This window comes from Sycon ciliatum, chromosome 7 (genome assembly GCF_964019385.1).
Source record: "Sycon ciliatum chromosome 7, ocSycCili1.1, whole genome shotgun sequence".
Classification (NCBI taxonomy): domain Eukaryota; kingdom Metazoa; phylum Porifera; class Calcarea; order Leucosolenida; family Sycettidae; genus Sycon; species Sycon ciliatum.
In genome coordinates, this window is record NC_088649.1 from 15,250,510 (window position 1) to 15,270,451 (window position 19,942).

Genomic DNA, 19,942 nt, shown 5'->3' on the forward strand with positions numbered 1-19,942 from the left:
ATAAAATAAAATAATTCTAGGGAATTGTCATAGGGTATTTTGGGAAGGATGGAGACAGAGAGAGAGAGCACTGTTTGAAGTGTTTGTCTCACTGTAATTACTCCAGATTATTGAATGTTGTATGATCTATTCTATATTTTCCATAATGGTTTTTCCTGATTTGCGGGATCTCTTCTTTTGCTGTTTGCATGTTTACAGGAAGTGGCTGTCTGGTGTAACTGCACCAGATCCTGGGGAAATTAAGTCAGATGCAGAGGCAGGGTCGTCCAGTGATGCAACACTGCTGTTCTGTGTGCAACGTTACCGCTAATACCTCCGGCGAAAACACAAAAAAGACGAACACGTGAAAAGACTACAGTATTGACCGTTCTGCTAATAAATGCATGACTGCTCCGACAGTCGATAATCGAAACACAGAGCACCAGCATGATGTTTTCATATTGGGAACCACACAACAGCTCAATTCTCAAGCCCAAAAATTGATGAATACAAATACAGAGCGACGCAACAAGAGATCATCCGGCAACCAAACAAACCTGGGTCTAATGCACTGAATAGTCCTGAAATACGCAGGCCAGACAAAGCAGTGCAAGCACATAATGTTACAAGGTACATGGATTGCAGAACAAAGTGTAATCAAAGATACACAGGGTTATAGCTGCACACTTGTGCATGTGCTCGCTCAGCCCAAGAGCACACGATCATGATGATAGAAACAATCCGGGGGAAACACGCTAACACCAAAGTAAGCATCAACACGTAAATAGTGCAGCTCTGAAAAATTACATTGACATGAACATTGGTGTGTCGAGTAGTATCAGGCTTGAATAATCATCCAACCAAGACTTCATCAGGTCCCAGACGCTGAGATCGCACGCCGAATGTGAAGTGCATCTAGCCTTGAACCTGTCGCACAAGGCACACATATATGGCAAAATGACATCCACTCTGATTATTTCCAGAGGCCAATCATGACAGAACACAGAAATGAAACCACGGGCTCAACCAAGTAAACGCAAAGGAAGTTAGTCAAAATAATCTATGCAATGCTCTTTTAATTGCAGCGCTGATTGCAGTGTTGCGTCATAGCCCGATACCCACTGAGCACAGACACAACTCCATTCGTCAGGGGCAAGACATACTCTTTTGGAATAAAGTCATAAAGTACAGCGTTCCAATGACATTACGGACACCTCGTGTAAATGCATGGTTTGTTCATCTGGCCGACTCGGCCACGCATGAGAGTGTGTGCATCGCGCGCGCGCACACACCATGTATTCGGTGCGTATGGTGTACCAGTTGCGGGATAATGAAGATGGAATCATTATCATGATGTTACATGTACATCTACAGTGTATGTTTGAGTGTAAAGTAAATTTTATTTTATTGCACATTTCTTCGACACAACGAATTACTTACTTCACATGTTCGCATTTCTCATAATCGATCCACCTGCACTCCGTATCAGTCGAGGAAAAATTCTCCCAGATATACACTAGTCACCACAGCCATGTGATGACATTGGGATGGGCCCCAAGCACGATTGCACTCTCTCTGAGTTACAATAAAGTTGGCCAGATTATCTGTGAAGACAAAATGCAATGCATAGCGGCAATCGATGGATGAAGAGAGACTGAGAGTTTGTAAATACCCATATCTTTCCACTTGTTCAGGAGCTTACCTTTTGGAGTTCACATCGTTTACACGATCTCTCATGCTGTCTTGCACCTTTGTTTTGTTGACCATGGATACGCCAACTCAGAAAACATTCCACAGGAGCTACTAATGCAGGGCGTTTTTCACGCTCGATCTCGGCGATCTACCTTGTCACGCCAATAAAAACCTCCGTGACACTGGCTACAGTCACAAGAGACGTCTCAGTAAGGTAATGAGCACGACAACATCGTCGAGATCAAGGACAAAGAGAAAACAAAACACTCACTGAAAACAGCAAAGAAGAAACGAAGAAATGTACACGATTCCTTTATGTTGCCACTGACAACTGGGTCGGTGGAGACGACGCTACTTTTGTTTGTCCCCAGTGGGATCGTTGTTATGCGTATCGAAGGAACTGTGACGTCATCACTTAACAGCCCCATTGGTACATGGTGTCAGGCGAGTTCGGCACCTGCACATGTACGGGTACTACGGAGCTAATAGAGAGGTTAAGTTTCACGTAAAAGTCTTACGTCCGTGAACTTTTACGTCAAAAAGTGAAAAAAACTCACGTAAAATTTGACGTGTTTTACGTGAGTTGACTGTCCCGCACGTAAGTTCATGACGTGAGTTTTTGGAAGTTTCGCTTGGTTATCCAGACCGAATTTGTGTGAGTTTCCGGAATTTTATCGAGATTTATCAAGATTGTTGGAAGATTTGATATTTGTGCGAACTAAACCCGAATCCTGCCAGGCACAATTTCACGTCAGGTCGCACGTGTAACTTAACCTCTAAAAATTACACGTAACGTGAGATTTGCACCGCGTTTTGAAAAAGGGCAAAAAACGTGTAACTTAACCTCTCTACTGCCAGTGCGGGTACCGGGAGACGAGCTCGACCGGGCTGTGCGAGGTGGTCCGTGACCGTCTCTGCACTCTGCAAGTAGGGTGGTGGTGAGTACTGCGGCTGCACTCTCGGTGACTGCTGCCAGTGCTGGCTTGTGCACATTCGAGACATTTGGTACGGGTACGGAGTCTAGTGTCGTAGCTGTGGTTGCTCTGTTGTCGGAGCTCGTCGACGTCCTGCTGATAGTATGGTCCGGCACCGTATCACCAACAGCGGGTACGGTAGCTGTGGCCGTTGGTTGAGAAGACGGTTGGGAAGTCGGGGAGCTGTTTCGGCACTTGTTCTTCTTCGAAGGGAGACAATTCCGACACTCTCGGCCCTCCTTCATGCATTCGCACCGAACGCAGGTGCAGTTGCCGTTGCACCGGCAACAAGTGGCACCCTGCATCGGCTGGTTTGCGGGAGAGGCACGTTGAAGTCGGAAAATCCACTCAAAACTACGGAGCTCGAGAAACGCGTACCTACGTCAACATTTCAAAAAAACGGACCCATCTAAACGAATTGCCTTTGTCAACAGCTTGCGGAAATCTATAAAAACCGAAGATCAAAGTCCTGAGAGGTATCGACAAGGGGCTCTCAAAGCCCCTAAATAGCTCCACAAGCTTTGAATAAGAATGAAGCTCGCAACTAGAGCCCAACATTTCATTTGCTTCTATTCTACTTTTAGTAGTCCTAAGTGGTGCTGAGTTACCATAACTTACCAGAAGAAAATATTCTTTCATACCACACCAAGTCTCTCTGCACACAAACCACAAAACTACCCAATATAATGTTACCCAAGAATAATGGAAGTGAGATAATGCATGTAACCTCGTTCTAAAATTAGTTAGTGCATGGCAGGGAGGGTCTTATGGCTTGTTTGTGCCCTTCAGGGTAGCCCTCGGGCCTACGGCCCTCAGGCTAACCTGTCGGGCACGACAGGCAAATCCACGTTTACAGGAAAGTCACCATGGAGATATTCCTGCGAGTGAACAAAATTTGCCCGCGGGAATCAAAAGTGTCCATGGCCTTTTTGCCCGCGGATGCACTCATCTGCGGGCACTTTTACAGTTATGAGGCTGTGAGGTCGTACTATCGTACGGTAGTCTTGAACCCGGGTTGTTTGGCCTTTGTCTTTGGGTACTCATTCCAAATCACCAAAGTAACGCCGTATACTCACCGGATACTCGCGGGAGCTCTGGCCGCCACCCGCGGCCGTGTGAACTGCAGCCTCGCGTTTCACTTCCTGCGGGCACCTGACAAACGTGGATTTGCCTGTCGTGTGAATCGCCTATAACCAGTAACCTATAATTATTCATTGGAAACTGGCACCCTCACTTTTTGGTGTCTTCCGCACATACTGTAGTTGTAGATATCGTGAAAACAACAGTACATCTTGCATTGTCTGACCCGTGCCTCCTTTGCCACATTTGAAGCCAGCTGCAGAAAAGGCCAAGAACAGGAAAAGGAAATTCAGCCAGGTTTTACAAAATTAGGACAAGTATACCATGGCAAGATGTGTGGAGATTGAAGAGTACATAATCCCCCAACTCTTGGGTCAACCATAATACTAGGTGCTGCACTCGGATCGACGGAGTTCGTCCAGAGCTATGTTTCCCAGAAGGCAAACGGGTGGAAAGACGAGATCGTGTCCTTGGCCAAGATTGCCGAAACCCAGCCACAGGCTGCCTATGCAGCATTCACGCAAGGCCTGAAGCATCGCTGGTCCTTCCTGTGCAGAGTCATGGAGTGTGCTGCTGAAAATCTTGGCCCTCTGGAAGACACCATCACCAATGTCCTCATTCCTGCCCTGTGCGGTAAGCCAGTAAACTCACGTGAGCGAAGGGTCCTTGCTTTCCCATGCCGTGAAGGAGGCCTCGGCTTAGTCGACCCCACCACCTTGGGCGACCAGTTCCGGGCATCGGCAGCGATAACCTCCGCGCTCGTCCGCAAGATTCTGGACCAGGACCCCCAAGATTGGCCATGTGCTGGACCTGGTACGGTCCACTAAGAGGGAGGTGGCAAGTCGTACCCGCACTTCAACGGCCCAAGCAGCCAAAGAGTTCATCCTGACGCAGAACACTGATATCCAGCTCTGTGTCGGTCTGGCGGCGGAGAAGGGTGCGTCGGCTTGGCTGACCTGTAGACCCCTGAAGGCCCATGGCTTTGCCCTCTCGAAGGGTGAGTTCCGGGATGGCCTTGCGCTCCGCTATGGCTGGCCGCCAACCCACCTTCCATCGATCTGCCCGTGTGGTGCATCGTTCACCGTCGCCCACGCCTTGTCGTGCTCTCTGGGTGGGTTTCCCTCACTGAGGCACAACGAGGTGCGAGATGTTACGGCTGGTCTCCTCAAACGGGTCGCCAACAACGTCACCACTGAACCACACCTGCAGTCGGTAACTGGGGAAGCATTCCGCTACCGCTCTGCCATAACGGAGCCCCGGGCTAGGCTGGATATAGCAGCGAGTGGTGTCTGGGGTGGGCGTTTTGACCGCACTTTCTTCGACGTACGGGTTTTTAACCCTTTCGCGGCTTCAAATCGCTCCACCTCAGTACCCTCCTGCTACCAGCGCCACGAACGGGAGAAACGCCGCTGCTATGAGGAGCGTGTTCGAGAGATCGAACATGCAACTTTTTCACCTCTCGTTCTCTCCTCAACAGGCGGCATGGGCAAGTCGGCAACAGCCTGCTATAAGCGGATTGCCGGGCTCCTGTCCGACAAGACGAAGGAGCCGTACAACCGTGTAATGGCGTGGTTTCGCTGCCGACTTGGCTTTGCTCTGGTTCGCTCCAGCATGGTTTGTTTGCGTGGTGCTCGGCGACGCCCCCTGCGCGTCAGCGATGTGGCGGATGCATCTGCTACCTTGGCCGTTGCCGAGGCCCGCTGCCCTGTGTAACTGACTGCAAGTGGTTCCTAAATCAGTTCCTATTCCTCATTGTTGCTTCTTTTTTCCCCTCTAGTTTTCTTTTACGGTATTATAATTTCACGGAGAAGGCGGAGAGCCCGAACGTGTACAGTTTTATGTCTATTATTTGCCATGGCGATCCCCGTAAGTCAAAAATTTCAGGTACCATTTTCGTACTGCTGTGGATCTACGCCCGCCCGCGATCGAGACTCGACGTCGACAAGATCGACACCACACGACCGCTGCGCTGCACGACGGGGCCCGGCCAACTGTATTACTAGTACTAGTAGCGCATGCAGGTTGCACTTGAGACTGCATGCACGGCTGCACATGCAGTCATGTTCTCGCCGGTGACAGGCGCAGTAGGTATGTATTACTGCACAAGGACCAGTGCAATACCGGCCGATATCTGCACGAACGGCGAAGCCGTAAGTGCAGATATCGACGCCGGTATTGCACGCGTCCGAGTGCAGTATTTATCGCACCCCTGCCACCACACAGTCTGTCACCACATACACTTGACACAGTCTGGTGCAACCCTAGCATGCTGCATGCAACCCTGCTATCATTTCACAGTCATACAACACAGCACAACCAGTCGCGTTCATTTTTAGAGGAACACTTCTTTCCAGCAGCTGCTGTCTATACACGGGAGATCCTGGAAGTAGCGGGACAGCTTGCTCATGTCGTCGTCGTTGATGGGGTGTTTGTGCTCCACCGCTTTGACTTCTCCCGCTTTCTTTGGCTTCATGAGGAAAGCCTTCAATGCAATGTTTGCGTCCTTGAACGCTGGGTCACTGTGGACGTTCATGGGCCGCTTCAACTCGACTAGCTTGCGATGTATTGCGGAACGGAAACCGAGCAAGCTTGATGCAGAGTAGAACTTCACTCCAGCTTTCTCCGGACGGAATTCGACGTATGCATGTCGCAGAATGTATTAAAGCTAGGTCGCTTGCCGTAACCGTACTCAGGTCACAGCGACGTCCTGTGTCTTTACAATACTCGTCGAATAAGCGGAGCCATTTGTCAGTTGCCTGCATGTGTTTTTGTTTTTTTGCTCAGAAACGAGGCTGTCGATGGCGGCGTCGGACAGTTTCTCAAATCGGCTGTCGACAGTCTTCTCCAATACTTGGGCGTCTGCTGTCTCGACTCTCACGGAGCTTGTGAAGTTGGCTTGGCGGACGCAAGCCGGGTCCACATTCGCTTCCGCGACAGCGTCCTTTATTTGGTGTGCTGCAGCAAGTCAGCAGCGACTGCTTGGCGGAGCGACTCGCAATATTCCCCAGTACACCGCCAGCCAATGACCAGATGAGTATGTGGATGCACTGCAGTGCGCTTGTGGCTCAATGTAGCTGAACCATCGGACCTTATTTGTCAGCTTGGATCACGTGATCCATCCAGCTGCCGCGTGCGGCAAACAGCCCAAATGGGGCTGTTAAGTGTGACGTCACGGCCCCTTCGATACGCATAGCAACGGAGAGCACTGGGGACAAACAAAAGTCGCGTCCTCTGGATGGAACCAGTTGTCAAAGGCAACAGCATCTAAATGACTGGAGAGAGAGCAGTTTTTCTTTGCTTTTTCTTCAAGCGATTGTTGTCGCTCTTTACTCCTTGTTCTTTCCTCTGCAAATCTCCTGTAGTCGTCGAGGGCCTTCATAATGGCTGTGAAATTGGCTGCCCACTGTAAAACTCCGTGTTTGAGAGTGCTTTGAAGATTCTTCGCGTCCTGATGGATTAAAGTACGAGCGCTCCCTGTGGATTCGATTATATGTAGGTGAGTTGTTCAAGAAATCAGTGTCTTCTTTCTGTCTCTGCCCTCACACTGGCACAATGATATCAGCCTCTATATCCATGACAGCTCGCACCTCCCGTAAACTGCATGACTTAGATATATTCTCGCCCTCCGTGGTGATTGAAGACCCATGGAAGAAGTTATTATGTTCAGAATGATGTCCTGAGAATATAAAATAAAATAATTCTAGGGAATTGTTACAGGGTATTTTGGAAGGATCGAGACAGAGAGAGAGAGAGAGAGCACTGAAGTGTTTGTCTCACTGTAATTACTCTAGATTATTGAATGGTGTATGATCTACTCGATATTTTCCACAACGGTTTTTCCTGATTTGCGGGATCTCTTCTTTTGCTGTTTGCGTGTTTACAGGAAGTGATTGTCTGGTGTGTCTGCACCAGATCCTGGGGACATAAAGTCAGATGCAGAGGCAGGGTCGTCCAGTGATGCAACACTGTCGTTCTATGTGCAACGTCACCGCTAATTCCCCCGGCGAAAACACAAAAAGACAAACACGTCAAGAGACTACAGTATTGACCGTTCTGGTAATGAATCGTGACTGCTCGGACAGTCGATAATCGAAACACAGAGCACCAGCATGATGTTTTGATATTGGGAACCACACACCAGCTCAATTCTCAAGCCCAAAAATTGATGAATACAAAACACAGAGCGACGCAACAAGAGATCATCCGGCAACCAAACCAACCTGGGTCTAATGCACTGAATAGTCCTGAAATACGCAGGCCACACAAAGCAGTGCAAGCACATACTGTTACAAGGTACATGCATTGCAGAACAAAGTGTAACCAAAGATACACGGGGTTATAGCTGCACACTCGTGCATGTGCTCGCTCAGCCCAAGAACACGCATGATGATAGAAATAATCCGGGGGAAACACGCTAGCACCGAAGTAAGCATCAAGACGTAAATAGTCATCATCACAAGCCCATAGCCCTAAGGCCGTCGGGCGTCACAGAGCAAGTATGACCAAGGCTTGAAGCGAGCGCCATAAAAATCGATCGCGTGCAGCAGCGAGCAAGGGACTGCACGTCAAGTGCAGTCCATGAAATAATATTATCAAGCCATGACATTCTGGGCCTGCCTCGGCCACGACCTCCAGCAACACAACCCTGAAGAACAGTCAATGACAAACAGCCGGAACGAACAATATGACCAAAAAATTGCAATTTCCTTTTACGAACAGAAACAATAAGTGGGACTTGTTTGTGAATACTATTTATTTCCTCTCTAACAGACACATTCGTCCGTAAATAGTGCAGCTTTGAAAAAGTAAAAATTACATTGACATGTACATTGGTGTGCCGAGTAGTATCATCCTTGATTACCCATCCAACCAAGACGTTATCAGGTCCCAGACGCCGAGATCGCACACCGAATGTGAAGTGCATCTAGCCTTGAACCTGTTGCACAAGGCACACACATGACAAAAATGACATCCACTCCGATTATTTCCAGAGGCCAATCATAACAGAACACAGAAATGAAGCCACGGGCTCAACTAAGTACATATAAACGCAAAGGAAATTAGTTAAAATAATCCATGAAGTGCTATTTTAATTCCAGCGCTGACTGCAGTGTGGCGTCGTGGCCCGATACCCGCTGAGCATAGACACAAACTCCATTTGACAGGGGCAAGACATACTCTTTTGGAATAAAGTCATAAAGTAGAGCATTCCAATGACATGACGGACACCTCGTGCAAATGCGTGGTCTGTTCATCCGGCCAACTCGGCCACGCATGAGAGTATGTGCATGTACGCACGCAAGCGTGTGCGTGCACACACACACCATGTATTCGGTGCGCATGGCGTACCTGTTGCGGAGATATGAAGATGGAATCATTATCATGATGTTACATGTACATGTACAGTGTATGTTTGAGTGTAAAGTAAATTATATTTTATTACACATTTCTTCGACACAACTTACTCCACATCTTCGCATTTCTCATAATCCATCCACCTACACTCCGTCTCAGTTGAGGAAAACCTCTCCCAGGTACAGGTATACACTAGTCACCAAAGCCATGTGATGACATTGGGATGGGTCCCAAGCACGATTGCACTCTCCAGTTACAATATAATTTATTTGTCCAGATTATCGGTGAAGACAAAATGCAATGCATAGCGGCAATCGATGGATGAAGAGAGAGCTTGTAAATACACATATCTTTCCACTTGTTCAGGAGCTTACCTTTTGGAGTTCACATCGTTTACACGATCTCTTATGCTGTCTTGCACCTTGGCTTTGTTGACCATGGATACGCCATCCCAGAAGACATTCTACAGGAGCTACTAATGCAGAGCGTTTTTCACACTCGATCTCGGCGATCTACCTCGTCACGCCAATAAAATCCTCCGTGACACTGGCTACAGTCACAAGAGACGTCTCAGTAAGGTAATGAGCACGACAACACCGTCGAGATCAAGGACAAAGAGAAAACAAAACACTCACTGAAAACAGCAAAGAAGAAACGAAGAAATGTACACGATCCCTATATGTTGCCACTGACAACTGGTTCGCTGGAGACGACGCTACTTTTGTTTGTCCCCAGTGGGATCGTTGCTATGCGTATCGAAGGAACTGTGACGTCATCACTTAACAGCCCCATAGCGCTAACTCTGGCCTGCGAGCGTTTGCTGCGACTAGCGCGCTAGCGCTCGTGACATACACAAACGCGCTAGCCAGAATGCTTTGACTTTGATGGCTTTCAGCTTCTATTTTTTGAAAAGTAGCGCGCTCACTCTTTTCCTCTTCCATTTTTTAGGGCAATTGCCAATTTTGTTTGATAGACGAAGCTTAGGGTCTCTTTGGGTTTGCAACCCTTACCCTCCTGGAAAAAATCATAGTTGCTAGACTGCGACACTTCAGACCAGGTACTATTAGAGCCGCTAATGGACGACGAGCTATTTTCCGCTATCCGGAGCTCAAGCATTTGAGCCGCTAAATGGACGAGACTCCTGGGGTAAAGGATGCAGAGAATGAGGAGAAAACACTCGTATGGAGCAGGGAGTAGGTATTGTACTACTTCCTGGTATGGAGCACTGAGAAGCGGTAAGTCCTAGGGCAATTCTTAGCCAGTAATTACTTTCTCGCCATAATAATGTTCTCGTTTTTCGTGTCTTCTGTAATGCCAGTACACTAGCAGTACGACTACACTGTAGGCGAGAGTCCATAAGCCAGAGTGTGCAGCTCTCCATCTATGCAGCATAAACAAATTAATGACAAATTTCCTTTGCCTAGGGGCTGGGTTCCACTGCCGCTCCGCCGCACATCATCCACGGCATGAAACGTCATTACGAGCTGGTCCAGTGAGGCCGCGGCTCATCACCAGCTTTCGCTTCGCTGCTTGATACAAAAAAAATGCAAGCCGCGGTCACGGCTTGCATTGTTTCCCGCACTTAATTGTTTTAGTCGGGGGAATTTTAATTCGTTGCACAGGCCAGAACACGAGGATTTTTTTGGATTTTACCCGCGCGCAGGCAGGCTAAATGTCATCAAAAAACGTCGAGCACGATCGCGGTACCGTGAATGGCGAATGTCACTGGAACCGCGCCGCTCTGCTGCATGCAGCCAAGTACCGTGGAGCAGCGGAGCTGCGGAGCCGCAGTGGAACCCGGCCCTAACCAAACTTATAGCAATTTGAAAATGTTTGACAATTTTTCATAAAAAAACTTGACAACATAGTTCTTCTGTAGAGTGCCGCTGGCAACTCCATCGATGAACTCCATCAATGAGCGCAGGGAGAAAGTTTAGAAACCCTTTGAGCGAGAACGTGTTTTCAAAAAGGAAGCACAAATATGCCGCGTAACTTCCCCTCTAGTATGGCCCCATCAAAGCCACTCGCTGACTACTTACCAGTAAAATGGGGTTGGACGGTTGTCAGATTACTGAGCTGACATGTTTTCTGCCAACACAACCATAAGCAGTTGTCAACTCTCAAGACTAAAAGAGCTTGCGAAGAAAGTGAGAAACCTTGGCTATGAAAGCACATGAAGCGTCAGAACAAAATCGAGCAAACTTGGACCTAGATTACCAGTGTCTGCTCCAGAGCCAGGTCAGTGGCCCTGTTTGTGAGTACTTGGACCTTTTGGAAAAAGAACACTGGATTACCTGCTACCCGGTCGGAAGTCCTGTCGAGTACTATACTTTTTTATACTTCGAGGGTATACCGCCACTGACAGGCTGCATACGCGTGCAGATGCGTGCGGCCAGAGTGCCCAGTGCGAGTACGTTCATACATGTACATGTACAATCATGTACATCAGGAAGTCGAAAGTAAGTTTACGACTCCCTGACACACAGTAGCCGCACTTGAACGCATCTGGCCCTGGCCCAGTGTTGCAGGAGTTGTGCCAGGTAGACGTGTACCCGGTTTGTGTTAAATCTTAGAGCAGGTACTGCATACCCTATCATATCTGTGTACATGGGTATACAGAGTCAGTGTTGTTGCGTCCCACTCAGCACCCTTCTGGTTCATTTCGGCACCAGCACTCTTTGCGTATGCAGAGCTGAGTAGAGTGCAAGTTCGGACCACAAGTACACTGTAGCAGCTAGTTGCGAACCTAACCTGTGCCGTGATGCACGGCACGTGTGTGCATCTACTTTATCCCTGAGTAACACACCAGGTATATTGTGCACAATAGGGCACAGTAAATAATCAGCATGCATCGCAGTTTTCTGCAATATACATGTATTCCTGAAGTCACTTTACACCTCAGAAGAATTGCGTCGCTAACTGTTAGTTATTCCCTAGGTCATTATGAATCGTAGAAAACCCGTCATACAATAGGTTCAAGCTAAAGTACCGTATCACCATGGTAATTACCTGGAAATTCGGTGTGTTTTCTACGTTTTTGTTAAACAAGCAGCAATGTGCCACAGAAATTACCATGGTGATAGAGTAGATGACCGTGTGAAGCGGGCATCTCAGCCTGAGTCCTTAGGATATATGTTATACTTGTAGGTGTAAGGTTAGGGTGTTTCACCGGGTAGAGGCGACGGTTTCAAATAGGACACAGGTTGCAAACCGGAACGGACTCAACATTCACTTTCTCTCTTGGTATTTTGATTAGAAAACATATGTCACAGTGAGACTACGATGTGTTATACTCCGAGCCAAAATTTCATGGCTCTGCGATGACCAGACGCGCCATACCAAGCAGGTGAGTTTTTGACGTGTTGCTTCGCACTGCGACTTGAGTTTTACGACTTTCGAAAAATCAACTTCTTGTCGCAGGTAAACAGCGGCTCGCCTCTTGCAAATAAAGCACCGCATACCAATCAAAACTAATGGAAGCACACACAAGGCTTATTGTTACTCTGTACTGGCCGTCGTGGAGCGATAGCAATTACCTAATTTCAGACCCAGAGTGAATTTGACGTGCACTCTAAAACGTGTCCGGTTTGGAGCCACCTCTGATTTGAACTTTTTTGAAGCAAAAAATTGGGCAACTTGGAGGCAATGGGTCAACACAAAGGAGTGGCTCAGTTCGATTGACTCTGGCCCCAGAGCAAACTTCAACATGCCAGTTTCCTTCCACAAACATATTTCGAGTGAAAAATCAACGCTGATGATCGGTTTGGGTCTATACAAATTTGGCTGTCAAGGCGTTCCGGAATCGAACCGTCTACTCTACCAGAACACTGAGTTGTTGGCATAAGCCGGTAACTTTTGTCGAGCCTGTTTTAGGCTACCACCTCCTCCAAATATGCTAATATCTCTTGACTGTCCAAAAGATGTGCCGAGCAGACACTTTCTTCATCTCTTGACTGCTTTGTGTGTTGTGTGTATGGGTACGTGTATCCAGCCATTCAACTGCAGTGCCAGTCTGGCTACCTGCCCTGCCTGCTTTCCAGTGGCTGTATCCTGCCATCTCAGCGCTGCGACGGTGTTTGGTACGACTGTGCTGATGGCTCTGATGCACAGTACTGCCCAGGCAAGGTCACACCAGCTCCAGGTAAGCACCAGCAGCAGCACTGATAGTAGTACCATGACTTCTATTATTATTACAGGGTGCGACAGAGCTCTCGGCCATTGAAGAAAATGTTGAGTCACCTCCACCACCACACTGCGCTCTTTAGCCGACTAGACCCTCCTGCGCACAACCATCACCATTGCGAGGACACTTCCGTAGACGATATTTATTAACTCCTTCAGACAGCTGTTTCGCTAATACATAGCTCATCAGTGAAGGTAGATATTGAATGATTAAAAATATAGATCAAACTGCTATTATATAGGGGGTTTCCACATAAAAAACTGGCATAGCTGAGGTGATAACGCGGGAAAAGGAAAGTGTGAAGTACTGTTGACGCGCATTGGACATGCATGCAGCGTCGGATATTCGGCGCGGAAAATCAATCACTATTCAATGCAGAAATAAAGTGCCAGAATCAGTACTATGTAGCTAGTAGTGAGAGTCTGTGTACTAGTATTGCAGTTGTCTGAGCGCCATGAAGGCCTGCGAACGCACCTCACGACCCGCCGACGTCGACAGCCACAGCAGCCCCTGGGGCATGACACTGTACTGCTCGCCCGTCGCGCCAAAACGCTTGGCAGTCACTAGGCTTCATGCCACCGATGTTGTCCGCAAGCTACCTTGTTATCTACCCATCACCCACTGCCACTGACACGCTGGGAGGCCCCGCGGCATTCGCCCAGTATATTGTCGTCAGAGCTGTGTCGACGGTACAATAACGCTGGTAGAAACAAACAGTTGGTCGTATAGTATTGCGTCCTCCGGATTGTCCCTTGACTCGTCTTGTCCCTCTTCTTGCTCTGACGCTAATGACTTCTATTACAAGCAAAATGTAGAGCTACTGTTGACCGCTATTCACTGCTGTATTTATTTTATTACTTTGCATGGCCATGTTGAGGCAGTCTTCGCATCAATTTCCTTTACACAATGCGTGTACTACAATGTATTCAAAACCAACGTCTGTGCCACGCACACATACGGAAACGTTTTAGGGATGAAACGAGTACTGTAATTTCACAAATTTTCGGTGTATTATATCGAAAACTCGAGCGCTTGCTCGAAAATTCGAAAGGAGTGAGGACTCGTTTCGCAAAATACTCAAAGTATCTTATGCACAGTGTACTGTATGCTTGTACATCAAGCACGTCTGTTACTCTGACCAGTACTGATAACCCATGCAAGTGTGAAATTATTACTTGTCCCTACTTACCAACAAAAGACGTAGTTCAGACTATTTCCTGCACTAGGCTGCATGCAAGACTACATGTGTATCAGTTGTAATACGTTCAGTGTTACGAGAGTGTGTGCAGTACATTGTTTTATGTTGTCAGTAAAATACTCGTACTCGCTCGAATACTCGCTCGTTTTTTCAAAGAGTACTCGAGTCCTCAATTTTGGCACTCGTTTCACCCCTAGGCCAAACATGCATGCACTGAATGCCTGTGCTCTGTGCTCTGTGCACTCTGTGCTTGTGCAGGTCAAACCGACTGCCAGGTCCTGTCACCACCGGCACTGGGCTCAATGACCGTGAACGGCTTGATGTTCAGCAACACGACCACGTTTGTGTGCACATCTCCCTATGTCCTTATGGGCTCGGCCGTGCGGACTTGTGAAATCAACGGCCAGTGGAGCGGTGTGCAGCCAACTTGCGTCCGTAAGTACATGTACCAATGCTCGACTGGCTTGTATTATGCATTCCCGTTCATCACACCGCTCATACTGTCAAATGCTGCCTCTTCTCATTCACAATGGCATGGGTCACAGTAGATAGGCCTGGTGCAGGTATTGCCAGTTCCTTGCTTGCTGCAGTACAGTATGACATATTAACTTAACTGGTAAGCAGTGCATGTGTGCATGGCAAGTGTTAATTTTGTCCATTGCTTCCCAACCCATGTGTAGTGACGACTGCTGCTCTAAGTGCGGCCAGTGACGAGCTAGTCAAGGACTCCGTCTCAGAACGCATGACACAAACGTGTAAGCCTAGTATTGCTGCATAATTAAGAGCAATTTCTCCTACTGCTGACTGCTGAAAATGTTGTGTCCTTCACAACTAGTCTTTTTGTTCTAAGAAGTCTGCCTCTTTCATCGATTCGTGTTTACCTAGCTGCGTTACGCTATTAGTAGCCTATTACCTGTTGTGCAATGGGGCTGGCCTAAAAGCTGCTCGCTCAACAGTTGTGTTGCATGGCATAGAGGGAGAGACGGCAAGCCGCCTCGACATATTTGCGGATAGAGCTTTTATTAGAAAGGAAAAGGACATATGGATACGAGTTATGAGTAACTGTCCACCACTGTAACTAGCTACTACAGTAAAAAAATGCAACAACTAGGCACAAAACTGACAGAGTGCTGAGACATTCGACGACCTGACTCCTAGCTTCAACACATCTCCGTAGCGCTAACCAACAGCCTTCCAACTTGGAAGGTTCAAGGTTAAAAGGAGAGACCAAAGAGGGGAAGGTAAGCGCAACGAAAATGAGCACAAGCTAGTAATTGAAGCTACTGTCCCACAAGAACAAGAAATGTTGATTGTTACTGGACGATGACGAAACCAGTATTACCTTTCCCTCTTTGGTCTCTCCTTAACACTACGGAGATGTGTTGAAGCCAGGAGTCGGGTCGTCAAATGTTTTAGTGCCTGGTTGTTGCACTTTCTGACTGTATTTAGCATATAGTGACAGTTACTCTACACTCATATTCATACGTCCTTTTCCTTTCTACATTAATTTTATTATTGCCATATTGGCTCAACATCCGAGTTTCAAAGAGCTTTTAGTGGACGACTTAATCCATTTTCGGCAATACTTACAACGATCCAATCAGTCATATTGTAGATCAGGCTATGCTGTGGGTAAGTATACTACTGGCCTTGTATGGCTTATTGTTTGCCAGCGAGTATTTGGCATCATCTACTAGTATTCACTCGTTTGACAGCCAAAGAGTATTTGTGTGGGAGGCTGGGAGTCTCGCACCTGACTTGGTCACTTTGCGCCTGAAGGTCACTAGGACGCGGCCATATACGGTGGAGCCGTCGCAGTTCCATCTACTGTCGACGAAACATGCCCGGTATTGGCTATTCCGGTACATGACAGCCCATGCCTGTAGCACCAAGCCTGTGTTCACTTTTGCCAAAGGGATCCACCTTACTCGGCCTTATTTAAATAAGATACTCTGTCACGCTCTCAACTGTTATCAGGTTAGCTCCCGCTCCATGCCCATTGTTGGAGCGACAGTCCTGGAATCCAGAGTTGCAAGTGAGGTGGTGATACGGCAAGCAGACGGTGGCAAAGTACGGCTTAAAAGCTCTACATCTGGCAAGTGGCCGGCATACCACCCCAATGGACATTGGAACAGTACACGTAGAGTAGCGTCTCTACGTGACAAGGTATGAGCGCAAGTGAGTTCTTATGCTCTACTAATGTGCATTGATTCTGTGACTATAGTTGGTGTACAGATCTCATCACATGTGCCTTAGGTGGGATTTGCTATTGTCACTGTAAAATTCAGCCCTAACAAACAGTGTGATGGATGAATTTGACTCCAGGTATCTGCTTTTGGGAATGCCATGTATGCATGTCTGGCGTGCTGCTGCTATAATGTTGTGGCAGCAGGATTTTGGTGCGATGGACTGTTCTTGTAACGGTGTACCTACCCATTTGCTATTGCCGGATGCCGTGTTTTGTCAGTTGTGCCTGTTTGAAGGTGCCAGGCCAGCTTGTGTTGGTGCGTTCCCGTTAAGTTGCCAGGGCACCATATTTGTAACGGCGTTCCCGTTTTGCTGTTGTGGGGCTGTGTTTGTATCGGTGTGTTCCCGTTGAAGTTGACGGGGCACCACGTTAGTGGATTGTGCCTGTTTGAAGTTGCCAGGCCAATCCTGTAACGCACACCGGTTTGCTGATAATTGGGGACATGTTTGTCCATTTTGCTCGAGATTCACATGGCTGCGCCAGTTGCCTTGTGCGGATTAGACTGCTATCTGGCACTAGTCTTGATCTGTTTTATTCAGATTCAGATCAGCTATTGTTCCTATACGAGAAAATCTGTGGGTGCACATCCAATTCATTTGCAGATTTGCGTGCTTCTCCTGCAACGGGCGTTTACATGGTACATGGTGTGTGGGCGTATGTGTGGTGTGTTCATGCTGTACAGGCCAGTATTGCCAAGCACTGGGGACCTTTGGCAATCTGAAGAATGTTTTGTCCGAGAATCGATCCTTGGACCTGTGGCGTTGCAGTTGTGGTGCTCCCGACCCTCTTGCGCGATGGCCGCGGAGACTTGGCGAAAAGGTTCGAGACATACGGCATCTCAATATCTTCCACCACAATCAGTACATCAGCACCACCATCGAGAGTAGCGACATCAGCAATAGAAGACGCACATGATATCATTCACCCTTACGGCCTTAGCGAAGACCCGGGAATACCTGAGAAGATGTTAGCCGCAACTTTACTGGAAAAGTCGTCGGTGACAACGGCACTCCATATTTTAGCTGCATGCAGTTAGGTCTCTCAACAAGTCTACCCAAAGTTTTCAAGCTAATACACAAGCAAATTCACTAGGGGCCGAGTATATTTTCCTACACCTCTCCCTGTTTGTTGTTGTTATTTCTGCATTCAAATTGTTTGTGTACCTGTACATTTATTACAGTAGAGCCACGCATCCACGGCTGTTGTTTCCAAGGGGTCAGGCTGGTCAGTTATACAAAACCTTTCAGCAATCTGGCCTTAGGCTTAGTTCCTTGACTTCTTGTACCACTTTCTTAGATGCACATCCCACTGGATAGTGAGCAATACGTGTGTAGCAGAATCTGTATTCCAGAAAAGCAGAGACTTGAGTCTATTGACACTGCGTTTCTTTTTAAAACGTTATTGGCTGTGGTGTTCCTAGAGGTATACACGTACATTCCTGGGTCCCACCTTCTGTGACGCCCGACTGTATTCGTGGTGCCTCAACAACTTTTAATTTTGTGCACTCGGGAAAACCTGCCTGAGGCTGTGAGGCTGCAGAGTGTTGGCTGTGTTTGCTTTAAAAAACCATCAGGTCTCCCCAGATTTTCTAGTCTGGCCCTGAATTTTGCCACTCTTCGGTTTCAAAACCTAGTGTGGTGGTGGAAAGCCTAGCAGTGTTGTGTGTGCATGTGTGTATTTTGTACAGTGCTGGCCAGAGAAATCCAACCTCGTTAATAAAGTAGCGCCGCGTTCGAGAGCACAGACCGGTCCAGTATGTTTACTACTAGGGCTGCGTAGCGCCCGGTGCAATTTTATTCATAAGGTGTGATTTATTTGGCCAGCACTGTAGTTAGAAGTAGGTCCTCTAAGGTCCTCTGTTTGTGCGCAATTGTGGTCACAGTGGCAGTAGTGGGTGAGGGGTAGACTCAGTTACTACGAAGATGGCGTATACATGATGGTGTATACAGTCATGTAGTTGAATGTTACTTCGGGCTTAGACCCAGAGGTTCTTGCAATGATGACCCCGGGTTTATGTACATGTATCATTCAGCTACCGTTGTCATAATGGCACTAGTTGATAGAACACCTGTATAAGTACAGGCTGTATATCTAGCATTTTCCAAAATAGCACTCCGTACTTCGAGGCTGCAGCCGTTCTGCAAGCAACGTTGTATGTGTTGATCGGTTGACAGCATGTCACAAAGCCGAGGACACACTAGTGTATCAGGAGCACTGTTTTTTAACACAGTGCGTCCCCCGCCTTGTCATGTTAATTAACAAACAAGGCTTACCTATACCAACATTATACATGCAGGGCTGTGTATGCAGTTTCAAAAGTCTTCCTTGTTGAAGTAGAATACCGTGCTTGTGGGGGCTTTAGTAGTTCCTTTGCCAGATGTTCTATGCGTATCTCAATGACGTATCAGTTTCAGCACTCGGGCAAGACACATTCAGGCCTACACATGTAGCCTTGAATTCTGGCTTGGAGGCATTATTTATCTATTTTCATGGCTGCTAGGTTCATCCTTAGTTAAGAGTTATTTCTCCGTGATTTGCTGATGAGTCCACAAAGGACGAAACAGCTAGACAGTACTAGTGCTGTCCCCAGATCGTGTATTCTAAATCCATAATACTGACGCTCAATCTCCAGACAGCTGTTTCAGCCTTTTTAGGTCCCATCAGTGGAGCTCAGAGCGGGAGGTTAAACAAATGGCAATACGGTCTATATGAAATGAACAAAAAAAGCAATTTGAAAATGGCTCACAGCATCAAAGTCAGCGATCTGCAAGACACGCACAAAGAGAGCTTTGCACGAAGGCAGATACATATTACATATACCTTTGACACTAACCAAAAAGAGTGCTCAATCAAGTCAACGCAAGGCAGCGTAATGCGGTGATCGAGTCTATAAAATGCTATAGTGACATGTAGCCAGGCCCCCAGCACAATAAGCTGACTTGCATCATGCTAAAATCGTTCACACAAATCTCTTATAATAATTATTATATAGATTGCAGGATAGGGTGGTTGCACCAGGAAGTGCTGTCTCTGCGATAGTGGGACCAGCCAAGATTGCAGTACAGTCGTCCACCATCAATCCAGCACTTCATTGGCCCACGCCGTCGATACACCAGCATGATTTCCGGAGTTATTACCATTCATTGACACATGCCCCCCCCCCCCGTTCTTCGGCACCTGACCCGAGTTCTATTTGGGCCGCACTACTTTGTAGCAGTCATACTATAGTACTA

At 47.5% G+C, this 19,942-nt stretch overlaps 1 protein-coding gene and 2 long non-coding RNA genes across 5 annotated transcripts; 1 reads left to right on the forward strand and 2 right to left on the reverse strand.

Moving 5' to 3' along the window:
- Positions 1–344: 344 nt before the first annotated feature.
- Positions 345–1,671, reverse strand: LOC135821937 (uncharacterized). The gene is made up of 2 exons (XR_010554429.1): positions 1,420–1,671; positions 345–906 (listed from the first exon to the last, which is right to left on the reverse strand). It is a non-coding gene; the product is annotated as an uncharacterized LOC135821937 (long non-coding RNA).
- A 6,111-nt stretch (positions 1,672–7,782) lies between these two features.
- On the reverse strand, positions 7,783–9,756 carry LOC135821938 (uncharacterized). The gene is made up of 2 exons (XR_010554430.1): positions 9,191–9,756; positions 7,783–8,661 (listed from the first exon to the last, which is right to left on the reverse strand). It is a non-coding gene; the product is annotated as an uncharacterized LOC135821938 (long non-coding RNA).
- Positions 9,757–10,046: 290 nt separating this feature from the next.
- On the forward strand, positions 10,047–18,144 carry LOC135821087 (complement factor B-like). 3 transcript variants are annotated; one of them, XM_065334152.1, is made up of 6 exons: positions 10,047–10,315; positions 13,072–13,221; positions 14,720–14,896; positions 15,142–15,216; positions 16,439–16,639; positions 17,392–18,144. In XM_065334152.1, exons 1-5 carry the CDS (start codon positions 10,234–10,236, stop codon positions 16,441–16,443), a joined length of 489 nt encoding a protein of 162 aa, XP_065190224.1. In that variant the 5' UTR covers positions 10,047–10,233; the 3' UTR covers positions 16,444–16,639; positions 17,392–18,144. The 3 variants fall into 3 exon arrangements, with proteins under 3 accessions (XP_065190224.1, XP_065190223.1, XP_065190225.1); XM_065334151.1 differs by having other exon boundaries at positions 16,439–16,627; XM_065334153.1 differs by lacking the exon at positions 15,142–15,216 and having other exon boundaries at positions 16,439–16,627.
- Positions 18,145–19,942: the final 1,798 nt, after the last annotated feature.